Source organism: Balaenoptera musculus, chromosome 9 (assembly GCF_009873245.2).
Source record: "Balaenoptera musculus isolate JJ_BM4_2016_0621 chromosome 9, mBalMus1.pri.v3, whole genome shotgun sequence".
NCBI classification, from domain to species: domain Eukaryota; kingdom Metazoa; phylum Chordata; class Mammalia; order Artiodactyla; family Balaenopteridae; genus Balaenoptera; species Balaenoptera musculus.
In genome coordinates this window covers 47,631,780-47,645,009 of record NC_045793.1, presented here as the reverse complement: position 1 = coordinate 47,645,009, position 13,230 = coordinate 47,631,780, and the positions used below count along the sequence as shown (strand labels likewise).

The window sequence follows — 13,230 nt, the reverse complement described above, 5'->3', positions numbered from 1 at the left end:
TTCACAGGCCAGACGGATGAAGATCTAAGTGTTTTTTGTTTTTTTTTTTTATAGGGAGCATTTTCTTTTTTAAAAAAAATTTTATTTATTTATTTTATTTATGGCTGTGTTGGGTCTTCGCCTCTGTGCGAGGGCCTTCTCCAGCCGTGGCAAGCGGGGGCCACTCTTCATCGCGGTGTGCGGGCCTCTCACTATCGCGGCCTCTCCCGCTGCAGAGCACAGGCTCCAGATGCGCAGGCTCAGTAATTGTGGCACACGGGCCCAGTTGCTCCGCGGCATGTGAGATCCTCCCAGACCAGGGCTCGAACCCGTGTCCCCTGCACCGGCAGGCAGACTCTCAACCACTGTGCCACCAGGGAAGCCCTGATCTAAGTGTTTTTATTGGAAGACACAGGTTAGGTAACAGCAAACTCTAATACTGCACCCCAGAAAGAGGCTTGCTGACTCCCCCAGGCCAGGGTGAGGGGACTGAGGCTGGCCTCCCCCTGCAGCCACAGAGCAGCCTCACAGAGCTTTCCACATGGCCAGGAGGGCAGGATGGAATAGTCCCTAATACACAGGCAGCCAGATTTCAAAGAGGGAACCTAGAAGGGGCCACGCTGCACATGGCTAGTTCCCTCTGTTCAACTCACCAGAAAAAGAGGGCAGAGAGAGCCTAGGCGTGTTACCTACCCTACAGGAGGTGCCCACACACGAAGAGGACAAGGAGATGTGTTCCCTCCTAATGTGAAGGATGTTTTATCCATTCTAAGGGATATAAGCAGAACCTATAAGCAAAGAACTGTCAGTTAAATACTAACCACCACCAATACAGTAAGTGATCCTGTCATAGACCTACTCAGATGTGCCTGGCATGGTTCTAGGTGCTTTGCAGACCTTATCATAAGTCCTTAATGTAGAAAGTTTTCACGTAGGGGAAAGGAGGTCCAGACAGGCCAAGTGACTTGCCTAAGGCCTCACAGCAAGTTAGAGGCAGAGTCAGGAATTTCAGACCCAGGGGTGTCTGAGCCACGCAGCCATGGTGAACTCTGAGAAGGGATGTGAGTAGGTCTAGGTTGAGTCTGATAACTGGTGGTTTGATCAGAGGAGGTAGAGACCAAGGTCAGGAAACCTGTGGCTGTGAGGAGGGTCCATGCGAGGGAGGACGGATGGGGGTGAGGGTTGCCAGGGCTTGGGGATGCAGGCCATGAGAGGAACAAGAGAAGTGGAGGAGGAGCCAAGGGCCTCTGAGTACCAGCCTGGGCCTGGATGGATGGTGTGGCACCAAGAAGAAGGAGCAGGAGAGGAGCGGGTCTCAGGAGGAGATGAAGTGATGGATCAGGGCGAGTGGAGGTGCCTGGAGGGCTGCAAGGGGGAGATGACCCGGGGCAGGTGGAGCAGGGAGTACACAGGTCTGAGGCTGAGGGGTAAGGTCAGGAAGGGGAACTAGCCTTGCAGGTCATTCGTTTGGAGCCCTACCCTAAACCAGGGATCAGCAAACATTTTCTTTAAAGGGCCAGAGAGGACATATTGAGGTTTCTGCCTGCCATCTGGCCTCTGTCACAACTACTCAGCTCTGCTGTTTTGACATGAAAGCAGCCACAGACAACACGTAAAGAAATGGGCATGGCTGTCTTCCAGTAAAACTTTATTTGTGAAAATAGCTGCTGGCTGAATTTGGTCTGCTGGCTGTATTTTGCTGATCTCTGCCCTAAACCACTTCAGAAAAACAGAGTCTTAAAAATCTCTTTGTCATACAGCCTTTCTCAGTAATGTGCTGTGGAGTCCTTCAATCTTCAGACTCAGTAAATTCTAAGTTACCTGCATTTGGAGCCCGTGGTGCCTAGCCTCATCTCTGAGAACAGAAGAAAAGCTTCACCCCACAGCTCACCAGGAGGGCAGAGGTGGCAGTCTGTGCTGTGTTCCTCTCCTTTCAGAGCAATGTTCAAATCAGTGCCCACACCAAAATAAATAATCTCCTGAGGATCAAGAAGGAGCAGTTAGGGCTTCCCTGGTAGCGCAGTGGTTGAGAATCTGCCTGCCAATGCAGGGGACACGGGTTCGAGCCCTGGTCTGGGAAGATCCCACATGCCGCGGAGCAACTGGGCCCGTGGGCCATAATTACTGAGCCTGCGCATCTGGAGCCTGTGCTCTGCAACAAGAGAGGCCGCGATAGTGAGAGGCCCGCGCACCACGATGAAGAGTGGCCCCCACTTGCCACAACTAGAAGAAAGCCCTCGCACAGAAACGAAGACCCAACACAGCCATAAATAAATAAATAAATAAAAATTAAAAAAAAAAAAAGGAGCAGTTAAAAAAAAAAATGCAACGTACTAATGAATTGACATCCTACAGACCAGAAAGGGCATTTGCCATTTCAAAAAGAAGATATAGTTTTAGATTGATGTGGCATTGGTAGACGTAAAATACTTCAGTAGCCTCCTAGCACAGTTAAATGAGCATGTTCCTGCCGTTCCTGCGAGCCGTGGGGGGAGAACCTTGTTAATTATGTGGGTGTAGGTCATGCCTATCTGATGACATTTCTTCTTACAGTTTTTCTCTTGCATTCTGCCATTGACCTGTAACCCAAGATTAGAGTTCTTCATGGTGTGGGAGACTCTGTTGGTTCCGTCAGATGAGGGTGTCTCCGTGCTCTTTTGTAGCAGTTCTGGAGCTCTGTCTCCGCCCGCTTGCCTGCTTTCTCTCTGTCCTTCCGAGACACACACACACACACACACACACACACACACACACACACACACACACACACACACACACACACACACACACACACACACACACACACACACACACACACGGCACACAAATACCCTAAGGCTTAGCTCTTCCGGTGCCATCCTCCCTGTCTCCACTCTGCAAGTATGAGCCATGTTCTTTCTTTGGTAGATGATTTTGTCCAATTTTTAAGTGTTTTTAAAATGCATTGGGTTCCTCAATAAGGTAAACAGAATTACCGTATGACCTAGCAATTCCACTCCTGGGTGTATACCCCAAAGAATTGAAAACAGGTGTTCACACAAGCGCTCATAGACAAATATTCACAGCAGCACTATTCACAATAGCCAAAAGGTGACAACCCAAATGCCCATCAACTAGTAAATGGATAAACAAAATGTGGTGTAGTCATGCAATGGAATATTATTGGACAGTAAGAAGGAATGAAGCAGTGGTACGTGCTACAACATGGATGAACCTTGAAAACATTATGCTAAGTGAAAGAAGCCAGACATAAAGGCCACATAAGATTCCATTGATATGAAATATCTAAAATAGGCAAATTCAAAGACACAGAAAGTGAATTTAGCAGCTGCCAAGGGCAGGGGGGTATGGAGAATGGGGAGTGACTGCTAATGAGTATGGGTTTCCTTTTGGGCTGATGAAAATGTTCTGCAACTAGATAGTGGTGATGGTTACACAACAATGGGAATGTACGAAGTGTCATTAATGGTAAATTTTATATTATATGTACTTTACCACAATGAAAAGAAAGTGAAAAAACCCTATCACTAAGAATCTTTGGGAAAAAATGCGTAGCTCACAAATATTCATTAACACAATGATGGTAGAAAGAGTGAAGTCATCATCATATGGACAGAGACTTATTGAGGCCCTCAGCTCTGGAGAGATTTAGATAAATGATCCCCCTGACCTACCCTTGAGAGATTCACATGTTGGTGAAGGAAGGGAGGAGAGAAAGACACCCGAACATTACATTTCAGTCTGGTGTTCCCAGCAAAACCATCCTCATCATGGTCAGTTCAGTGGGAAAGTGGCTGATTAAAAATTTGACCGTTTTCGTCGCAACTCCTTTTTTCTTTACTTTTAATTGTGGTTAAAAAAGAACATAACATGGGGACTTCCCTGGTGGCACAGTGGTTAAGAATCCACCTGCCAATGCAGGGGACATGGGTTTGAGCCCTGGTCCGGGAAAATACCACATGCTGCGGAGCAACTAAGCCCGTGCGCCACAACTACTGAGCCTGTGCTCTAGAGCCTACGAGCCACAACTACTGAAGCCCCGTGCACCCTAGGGCCTGCGAGCCACAACTACTGAGCCCATGTGCCACAATTATTGAAGCCTGCGCGCCTAGAGCCGGTGCTCTGCAACAAGAGAAGCCACCGCAATGAGAAGCCCGTGCACCGCAATGAAGAGTAGCCCCCGCTCACCACAACTAGAGAAAGCCCGCACGCAGCAACAAAGACCCAACACAGCCAAAAAGATATATATATATATACACATAACATGAAACTGACCATCCTAACCATTTTTATGTGTACAGTCCAGTAGTGTGAAATGCATTTACATTGTTGTGCAACCAATTTCCAGAACTCTTTTCATCTCACAAAATTGAAACTCTGTACTCATTAAACAACTCCCCATTCTCCCCTCCCCCAACCCCCTGGTAACCACTGTTCTAGTTTCTAGCTCTGTGGCTCTATGAGTTTGACTACTCTTGGTATATAACTAGAATTGTGCTATACTTGACTTTTTTTTTTAATTTAAAAAAAAAAATTATTTATTTTATTTATTTATTTTTGGCTGTGTTGGGTCTTCATTGCTGCACGCGGGCTTTCTCTAGCTGCGGCAAGCGGGGACTACTCTTTGTTGAGGTGCGCAGACTTCTCATTGAGGTGGCTTCTCTTGTTTCAGAGCACGGGCTCTAGGCACGTGGGCTTCAGTAGTTGTGGCACGTGGGTTCAGTAGTTGTGGCTCTCAGACTCTAGAGCGCAGGCTCAGTAGTTGTGGCACACGGGCTTAGTTGCTCCGCGGCATGTGGGATCTTCCTGGACCAGGGCTCGAACCCGTGTCCCCTGCATTGGCAGGTGGATTCTTAACCACTGTGCCACCAGGGAAGCCCTACTTGACTTTTTGAGACTGGCTTATTTCACTTAGCATAATGTCCTCAAGGTTCATCCATGTTGTAGCGTATGTCACAATTTCCTTCCTTTTTAAGGCTGAATAATATTCCATTGTATATATTTACCACATTTTGTTTATCTATTCATCCATCAATAGACACTTGGGTTGCTTCCATCTTTTGGCTGTTGTGAACAATGCTGCTATGTACATGAGTGTACCAATAACTGTTTGAGACCCTGCTTTCAATTCTTTTGTGTATACACCCAGAAGTGGAATTGCTGAATGACATGGTAATTCTATTTTTAATTTTTTGAGGAACCACCATACTGTTTTCCATTTTACATTCCTACCAACAGTACACAAGTGTTCCAGTTTCTCCACATCCTCTCCAACGCTTGTTATTTTCTGGTCTTGGTGCTTTGTTTTGTTTGTAGCCATCTTGATGGTGTGAAGTGGTATCTCATTGTGGCCCAACTCCTTTTCTAAAATAGAGTTACTTTACACTTATAGCAAAACTGGCTACCATTACTTCCATTAGCAGAGAAACTTCTCCACCAGGCACTGCAGTAACTTTAACAGTACAGGGTGGTTCACATCATAAAATCAAAGGATTAGATGTCCCCAGACTGAAAGAATCAGAAGACAAAGCCAGTGCCAGAGTCTTTCGCCTTTATGGCGGGAGGGCAGTTGAGCAGTAAGGACTTCTGTCCTGGCTGACTTATCTTAGCCACGTCTGATTATTACTGGGGACCACAGCCCTCCATAAGCTGTCTTCCAGCATCCCACTCTCTTACCACCTCCTGTCTTTCCAGGTTACTCCTTTATTCCTCTGAACCTGCAAAGATACTGTAATATCTATAAATAATATCTCCCTTGGTAATTCCCTGGTGGTCCAGTGGTTAGGACTCTGCACTTTCACTGCCAAGGGTACAGGTTCAATACCTGGTCGGAGAACTAAGATCCCGCAAACCACATGGCACGGCCAAAATAATTTTTTTTAAGTCTTACCAGATATTTACATATAAAAAAAAAAATCTCCCTTGACCTCCCCTGGGCCATTTCTCTGCTCTTCTTACAGGCAACACCATCTCCTCTCCCCGTCCTCTCAGGCCTTCTCCCTTCACACCATAGAAGGAGCCCTTGGCAAGGCTACCAGTGGACCCGAGCATGGCCAAATCCAGGGGTCAGAGGCGTCAGCTGCAGTCCATCACACCCTCCTCCTGAAGCACTTCTTTGCTTAGATTTTCTGGCTGCCCTCTTTCTCCCCTCTCCTCCCACTGCAAGCCCACTGCTCCTCCATTTTTTGTCATACCCAAAACCTTGGAATCGTATTTGGCTTCTTTTTTTCTCTTCTGCTCCCACATCCAATTTCCCAGTAAATTCTGGGACCTCCTCCTTTGAAATGCATCCCCAATCTGATCACATGTCCTCTGTCACTCACCCCTGGCTGAAGCCACTGTCGTTTCTCACCTGGATGCTGCAAGCACCTGCTAACCGGTGTCCCTGCTCCACACAGCAGCCCGAAGTGATTCCTCTAAAGCCCAGTCACGCTGCCCCTGCTTACAATCCTCCAGTGAATTCCCATCTCCCTCCAAGTCAATCAGAAATTCCTGTCATGGCTTCTAAGACCCACATGAACTGCCCATTGCCGCCACTCTCCCCATCATCACTTCCCTCCAACAGCATGGACCACCTACAATGTGTAGAACGCTCCAAGCACACCCCCCATCTCTGGGCTCTTTGCACTTGCCCTTCCTTCTATGGGACACTTTCCTCAGATATCTGCGAGACTTACTCCCTGCTTCCTTTAGGTCTTTTATTAAAATAGAGTTACTTTATACCTGTAGCACAACTAGCTACCATTATTCCCATTAGCAGAGAAACTTCTCCACCAGGCACTGCAGTAACTTTAACAGCTCTTGGTGGTTCACGCTGTAAAATCAAAGGATTAGATGTCCCAAGACTGAGAGAATCAGAAGACAACGCCAGTGTCTTTTCGCCCTTGTGGAGGGCAGTTAGGCAGTAAGGACCTCTGCCCTGGTGCACTTACCTTAGCCACGCCTGATTATTACCGGTGACTGCACCCCTCCTTATGGTCTTCCCTGATGACCACTCCAGATAAAATAACAGCACTTCCTGTCCTATCACTTGTGCTCTCTTTATGCTGCCTTATCGTTTTCTTCAAAGCATCTATCACCTCCTGACATGTTATATATTTACCTGTCTTCCCCAGTACAGTATAAGGCCCTGGAGGGCAGAGACAGCATTCATTTTTATTCACTGGTCTGTCTTCAGCTCCTGGCCTGGGGCCAGGCACACAGACACTCAATAACCACTTGTTGAATTAATAAATAACAATATCCACACATATATACATTGCTAAACCATTTACAGAAGAAATTTGAAAACAGCACAAATATCCAACAATAGGGTTAAATAAATTAGTGCAGAGCCACAGGATGGAATGTTCTGCATCTGTTATAATAGTGCTGTTGAATATTTAGTGACATGGGAAAATGCCAGTGCTACCTTGAGAAGTCAAAACAAAACAAAACGAAAAAACCTGGTATACTAAAATTATATTAACTAAAACCTCAATTTAATTTTAAAAAGAAAATATTTCATGAATTTATATGGAGAGGGAAAAGTGGTCCAAATAAAGGAAAGAGAGAAGAGGCTAGAAATACATCCAGTACGGTGTTAAGAGTGGTTATCCCTCAATGGTGGAATGCTGGGTGATTTTTATTTTCCTTATGCTTCACTATTTTGTCCAAGTGTTCTATAATAAATATATATTACTTTTAATAAGCGTTAAAACTAATTTTAAAATTCCAAATTATTGAGAGAGAGACTATGATTAGCGCCCCCCCTGGTCTGAGTGCCCCAAGGTGTGTAGGGTGACACTGTAAGTTCTCCACGAGGGGGACGTGGGTCCCTCAGGCCAACGTCAACTATGGCAGTGACAGCGAGGAAGGAGAGGAAAGGCCAGATATGCAATTTCTAAGGCGTATCTCTGGCAGATACTAGAATTATCATTTCCAATGAAACCCGTCATTTCCTTTAGAGACTGTGAGAGCCTTCCAGCATTAGAACAGGGAAGGCTCTATGAGGTTTTCCAGCCCAGCTCCTTCAGGTCGAGCTGAAATAACCGAGGCAGAAGTAGGGTGATCTGCCTCTGGTCACAGCTGGTGGCAAAGCCGGGGCCTGAGGTGAGGTTCTTTGTTCCATGTCACCTAAGAGAACTCCAGGCTTGTTCTTGATGTGGGCAGGCTGCCCAAAATACTGGAACAGCATAGAACCAAACCAAGGGTGTGTTCCACGCCTTCCTGAGTGAGGGGTCTCCATGCAGAGGCCTAGGAAGACCCCACTATGTGCCCTAGGCTCACTTGAGAGGAAGGGATGAACTTGACATTAGAAAGGGAGCTACCAACAGAACTCAGTGGCTCTGTATTGCAAAGGGAAAATGATGATTCCATGTTCCTTTTTAAAGTTCAAATCAACATCTTTCTGGATAAATATTTTTTTAGCAGAATCTTTTTATTATTTTTAAAAGATATAAAAACAACTACTCCCATCAGTAGCAATACAAGGTTTAACATTTTAACCAGATTTTCTCAGGCCTTTTTCAGATACCTTTAGTAGCTAATTATTTTGTCTACCCCTTCTGTAAACAATTATCACACAGCATACAGAACCCTGGGGAGGACTGCTGAGGGCACCCTCACTCTGGCCCAGCCCATGTATTCATCCCCGCACTGAAATCACCTAGTAACAATATCCTCCTCTGTTTTGCAACTGTTTCCTGTCTGTTGCACTGCTTTTGGGATGGAAAGGGAAACAGAAACTACCGTTCCACTTAACGTCTGTGTCATACAGTTAGCGTTGCCAGTGAAATGTTCCCAGTCACAGAGAATTGTGCTTTTGATTCCGTATAACCATCTGCCCTTCTTGTCGTGGTCTGGCCAGCATTCCTTCTCTGCACGTGAGGCCGGTATATGCAGCATCCCTTTTGTTTCAGATACACAGCTTGGTTCTCTGCACCATACCTACCACTCTCCACCTTATGCCATGTGGACCCTACCTTAGAGAGAGACCGAGTTGGCCCAGAGATGGTGGTTAGAGGTGCTTCTCCTAGGAGCCCACTGTCTCCTCACCCAGCCCCTGGAATTGTACTCCAAGACTGGGAGGAGTCCTGGGAGACCCAGCTTTGATGGCCAACCAAGTTTGTAAATCCTTTCTGGGTGTTTTCCAAGCCCTGCAGTATTCAGCCTCTTGTTGGTTGGCTACAGAACGGATTTTTTTTTGACCTGAAAATATGTCTCTGTCTGAGAAAAGGTACAAGGCTGGCTTGGTATACAAGTGACAAAAAAGAAAGTTGGAAACCAGCATGGCCCTCAGGCCTCTGCTCCTCCAGCCCAAGCACAGACTTTCTTCTTTTTTTTTTTTTATTATTATTAGCAGCTTTAATTATTATTATTATTATTTTTTTTTTTGGCTGTGTTGAGTCTTCATTTCTGTGCGAGGGCTTCCTCTAGCTGCAGCAAGCGGGGGCCACTCTTCATTGCAGTGCGTGGGCCTCTCACTATCGTGGCCTCTCTTGTTGCGGAGCATAGGCTCCAGACACGCAGGCTCAGTAGTTGTGGCTCACGGGCCCAGTTGCTCCACGGCATGTGGGATCTTCCCAGACCAGGGCTCGAACCCGTGTCCCCTGCATTAGCAGGCAGATTCTCAACCACTGCACCACCAGGGAAGCCCCACAGACTTTCTTCTTTAAGCCCCACAGTTTAGCGAAGTCCTTCCTATCCCGCTGCTCTGTAGCCAGCGGCTCCTGCAACACAGCGTGTTAATAACTGGGGGAAGAGGCGCCATCTGGTTACTAGGAGGCAGCAGCAGCGGTCACTTGGGCTGCTCTGCGTGCAGTAGACGCATGTGACTGGATAGAGATGGAAAAGAGATTTCTTACTGCGCGCTGTGGTACCAAAAGTTTCAAAACCCCCATTTTAGTGAATCTGAAATACTCTTCTGTGGGCAGACAGCCCATGTGAAGGACTGTTTCAAGCAGAAGGGCTCTACAGTTTAATTTTAAGAGATTCTAGTGGCATCTCGTAAGGGAAAACCCCCCAAGGAGATATTTGTATTAAAAGCATCCTGGGTAACCCTGGCAACTCGAAGCCACACATTCTAGCAGCAGTGAAATTTCTTTTACAACAAGATGCAGAGTTTTCCTTTCTGTTTTAAGAAGAAATTGATTCTCCTTAGCTCTGTTGTTTCCAGTCGTATTTATGAAAACTAGTGGGCACTGCTTACCTATGGAGAAGCCTGTTTCATTGCCCAGTGGTTCTCCAAGCGGGGGATTTTGCCCCCCAGGGGATATTCTGTCTGGAGACCTTTTTTGTTGATACAAATGGTCTGGGGCATGTGCTAGTGGCATCTAGTGGGTAAAGACCAGGGATGCTGTGAAACTGCTTACAGCACACAGGCAGCACCCCACAACAAAGAATTTTCCAGCCCCAAATGTCAATTGAGCCAAGTTAAGAAACCCTGGTCTAGAGGAAGGCTTTTCTGTAGTAGATTGGAGTTCCGTAAATCTAAGAACAATAGTGTCAAGGCCATACTGCCGCGTGGAATTCGGTCAGGGGCTGTTTATCAGTGTCTCTTTACTTTTTGCTCAGTTGTAAATCTGGCTAAAAACCTAATACTCCCTATGCCATTGGTCCAAAAATATCTTCATCCTAGAACAAGTGCACACGGTAATTTTAAAAGTATTTTAATGAAAATTGCAGTGTCCGTTGGATTAACGTTTTGTAAGTTGTAGAGACCCTTCTATGTGGCAGTTCATTTAAAAAACTATATCTTACCACAACAGATTCTTAAGATGACTTATATGCCCATTGTAGAAAACTTGAAGAGTATTTTTAAGAGTTTTTAAAAAGCAGTAAATCCAAAAGGAATCAATTCAGTATATTATTTACATTTTTTTCATGGATTTTTAAAAATAGTTGACATCTTGCTATTTATACAGTTTCTAGTCTGCTTTTTTGTCCTACATTTCAAACATCACCCCAAATTATTTGAGCCTTTGTAGACATTCAGAGGGCTGCTTGGTGCTCCATCATACGATAATGAACCCTAGATTTCCTAAACACTGTTGTTGAATACAGGTTATTATCAGCTTTTCACTATCATAAATAATCTGGGATGGATATTTCTGCTTTTCATGTTGCTTTGTAAGTAGCACAGCAACGTGAATTGTTGGGAGGGCTTTGGGACATGGTTATTTAATTCCTAGCCTGTGACAGAAGCAGACAGAAAAGTCTTGTACCAAATGCAGCAGAGGAGACACAGGGACACCATTTGGATCACCTGACTCACAGGAAAAGTTCTGGAATTCCTAGGAATATGGATTTAAAACTTGGCTAGACCAACCATACCATGTATCTACGTGTACACACGTCTATGTAAGTAAATGTCAAAAAGAAAAACAAAGCTGGAGGGATAAACAGCAGACTTTTAGCAGAGGCAACTCCAGAATAATTAATTGGGATTAGAGAGAAGGGCAGGCAGAGAGGAAGCACTTTAGGGGTTTTTTTTTTCCCCTATTATCTTTTCTATATTCTTTGAATTCTTAATTATGAGAATATATTCATACGTAACTTGTGTAATATTTAAACCTAATATGTTTTAGAGAATGAGTTGGATCCTCATGGAACAGGGTCTGAGCTATGTCAGCACACACTTCCACTGCTTTTTTAGGCAACCCTAGCACGACGCCGGCACGTCTGGGGCCAGGACACACGAGCGCGTCTGGAGCTGATGCCGTGTTCAGAGCTGAGAAGCTCGCACCTGCATTTAGATGAGAGGCCTTCATCACTTGTTCTCCTCCCAGCTCAGTGGACGTGACGCCTCTGTATCCACAGTGTGTGACATAGAGGCAGTGGGTAGAAACGCACAGTCTAGGGCCAGGAGCCCGAGGGTTTCAGGTTGACCGACTTAACATTACCCTTGGTTCCTGTACCATTGCCCTAAGTGCCGGTTTAGCCAGACTTTCTCCGTGAAGCACATAGCCGGCCCCGGGCCAGCAGATGGTGAGATGGCTCTTTTGTCTTTCAGGCCGCACACCTGGTCCCTGGCTCCACACTGAGGCGGCCGGCCAGAGCTCCGATGACATCAAAGGCAGAAATGCTCAGGTAACACGGCCCTCGGGTCTCTGAGGGTAAAACTGGGAAACCTCAGGGAGCACAGAATTGTTGAGGGTGTGCTTTCCTCTGAACAGCGTCCCGCTTTTCCTCAGGGAAAGCCATAGGGGTACCTGTGTTTCCAGCTGGGATGAAACACTCACAATTTCAAAACCTGAAGAGTGAAAGGGGGGAGCTTCTCTGGAATCACCACCACATACAGAAGCAGCTCTGGCAACACAGAACCCCTTGGGAATCACTCTGCAACCATCACCCCGTTCGCCCCCATCATTCTTCCCTCGTTACCGTGGCCTGAGAAGCCTGAGAGGAAAGCTCTGTAACATGTATAAAACATAATTTGGTGTTCTCTCTCGTCTATAGAATACATGGTTTCTCATAGCACCCTGGGGGTTTTTCTCCCATCAACATTATCATTTACTTATTTATTTTTTTAATTTTTATTTTATTTTATTTTTGGCCACACCGCACAGCATGCGGGATATTAGTTCCTCGACCAGGGATTGAACCCGTGCCCCCTGCAGTGGAAGCACGGTGTCTTAACCACTGGACTGCCAGGGAAGTCCCCAACATTATCATTTCTTTTGACCAAATTTAGCCACAAATTTTGCTGGTGGCTAGAGGAAGGCTGGGGGGAGGGGATCGGGGGAACCAGAGAGGCCCTTGTGTCATAATTGTGAGTCTTTGAAGAAATGCCCTCGTGCTCACACGAGGCAACTGGGACACAGTGTTTTCTAACCTGGGTGGAGATGACATCTCTCACCGCAGACGACAGGGTCTCATCTTTAAAGGCCCTTCGTTTCTTTGAAGACATGCATTCCGTCCACCCTGGCCTCCTCCTGTTTCAGAGTGCTGTGTGACAAAAAGGGTGGCCTGCTGTTAGATCAGAACCTCAAGGAAAGGGATGTGAGAAAGAAGGAACTAGGTTACTGGAAGTGGGGATGAGTTTCCTGAAGGAGGACAAGTACCCTCTCCCCTTTCTCACCATGGCTAATCCAAAAATTGCAACCATCTAAATAACCATTCTCAGATGATTGTAGGTTCAAAACTGGGTGTATGATTGCAGTTCAGAGAAAGTATGTATACAGAGGAAAAAAGAAGACAGGAAGAATATACACAAAATTGTTCACAGGCATTCACTCTGCCAGCTTATGGCTGATTTTGACTTCTTAGGGG

The 13,230-nt window shown here is 46.0% G+C and overlaps 2 protein-coding genes across 10 annotated transcripts in view; one reads left to right on the top strand and one right to left on the bottom strand.

Annotated features, from left to right (window-relative positions):
* The window catches only part of SCRN1 (secernin 1), a 104,999-nt gene that overhangs the window by 30,381 nt on the left and 61,388 nt on the right, over positions 1–13,230 (bottom strand). The window contains exon 9 of one of the 3 annotated variants that reach the window (XM_036863193.1): positions 12,671–12,906. The exons of the other annotated variants lie outside the window; for them this stretch is intronic. The gene's annotated coding sequence lies outside the window, so the exon portion shown is untranslated. Of the gene's footprint in view, positions 1–12,670; positions 12,907–13,230 lie in introns of those variants that run through there. 3 annotated transcript variants of the gene reach the window in all.
* Positions 1–13,230, top strand: part of WIPF3 (WAS/WASL interacting protein family member 3) — a 98,697-nt gene that overhangs the window by 73,548 nt on the left and 11,919 nt on the right. For 5 of the 7 annotated variants that reach the window (XR_005021190.1, XR_005021189.1, XM_036863186.1 and 2 more), the window contains exon 8: positions 11,972–12,048. Coding sequence is in view for 5 of the 7 variants with exons in the window: in XM_036863186.1 (XP_036719081.1) it covers positions 11,972–12,048 (77 nt within the window). In the remaining 2 variants the exon portion in view is untranslated. Of the gene's footprint in view, positions 1–5,939; positions 6,710–11,971; positions 12,049–12,152; positions 12,466–13,230 lie in introns of those variants that run through there. The other 2 variants (XM_036863189.1, XM_036863190.1) reach the window with 2 other exon arrangements.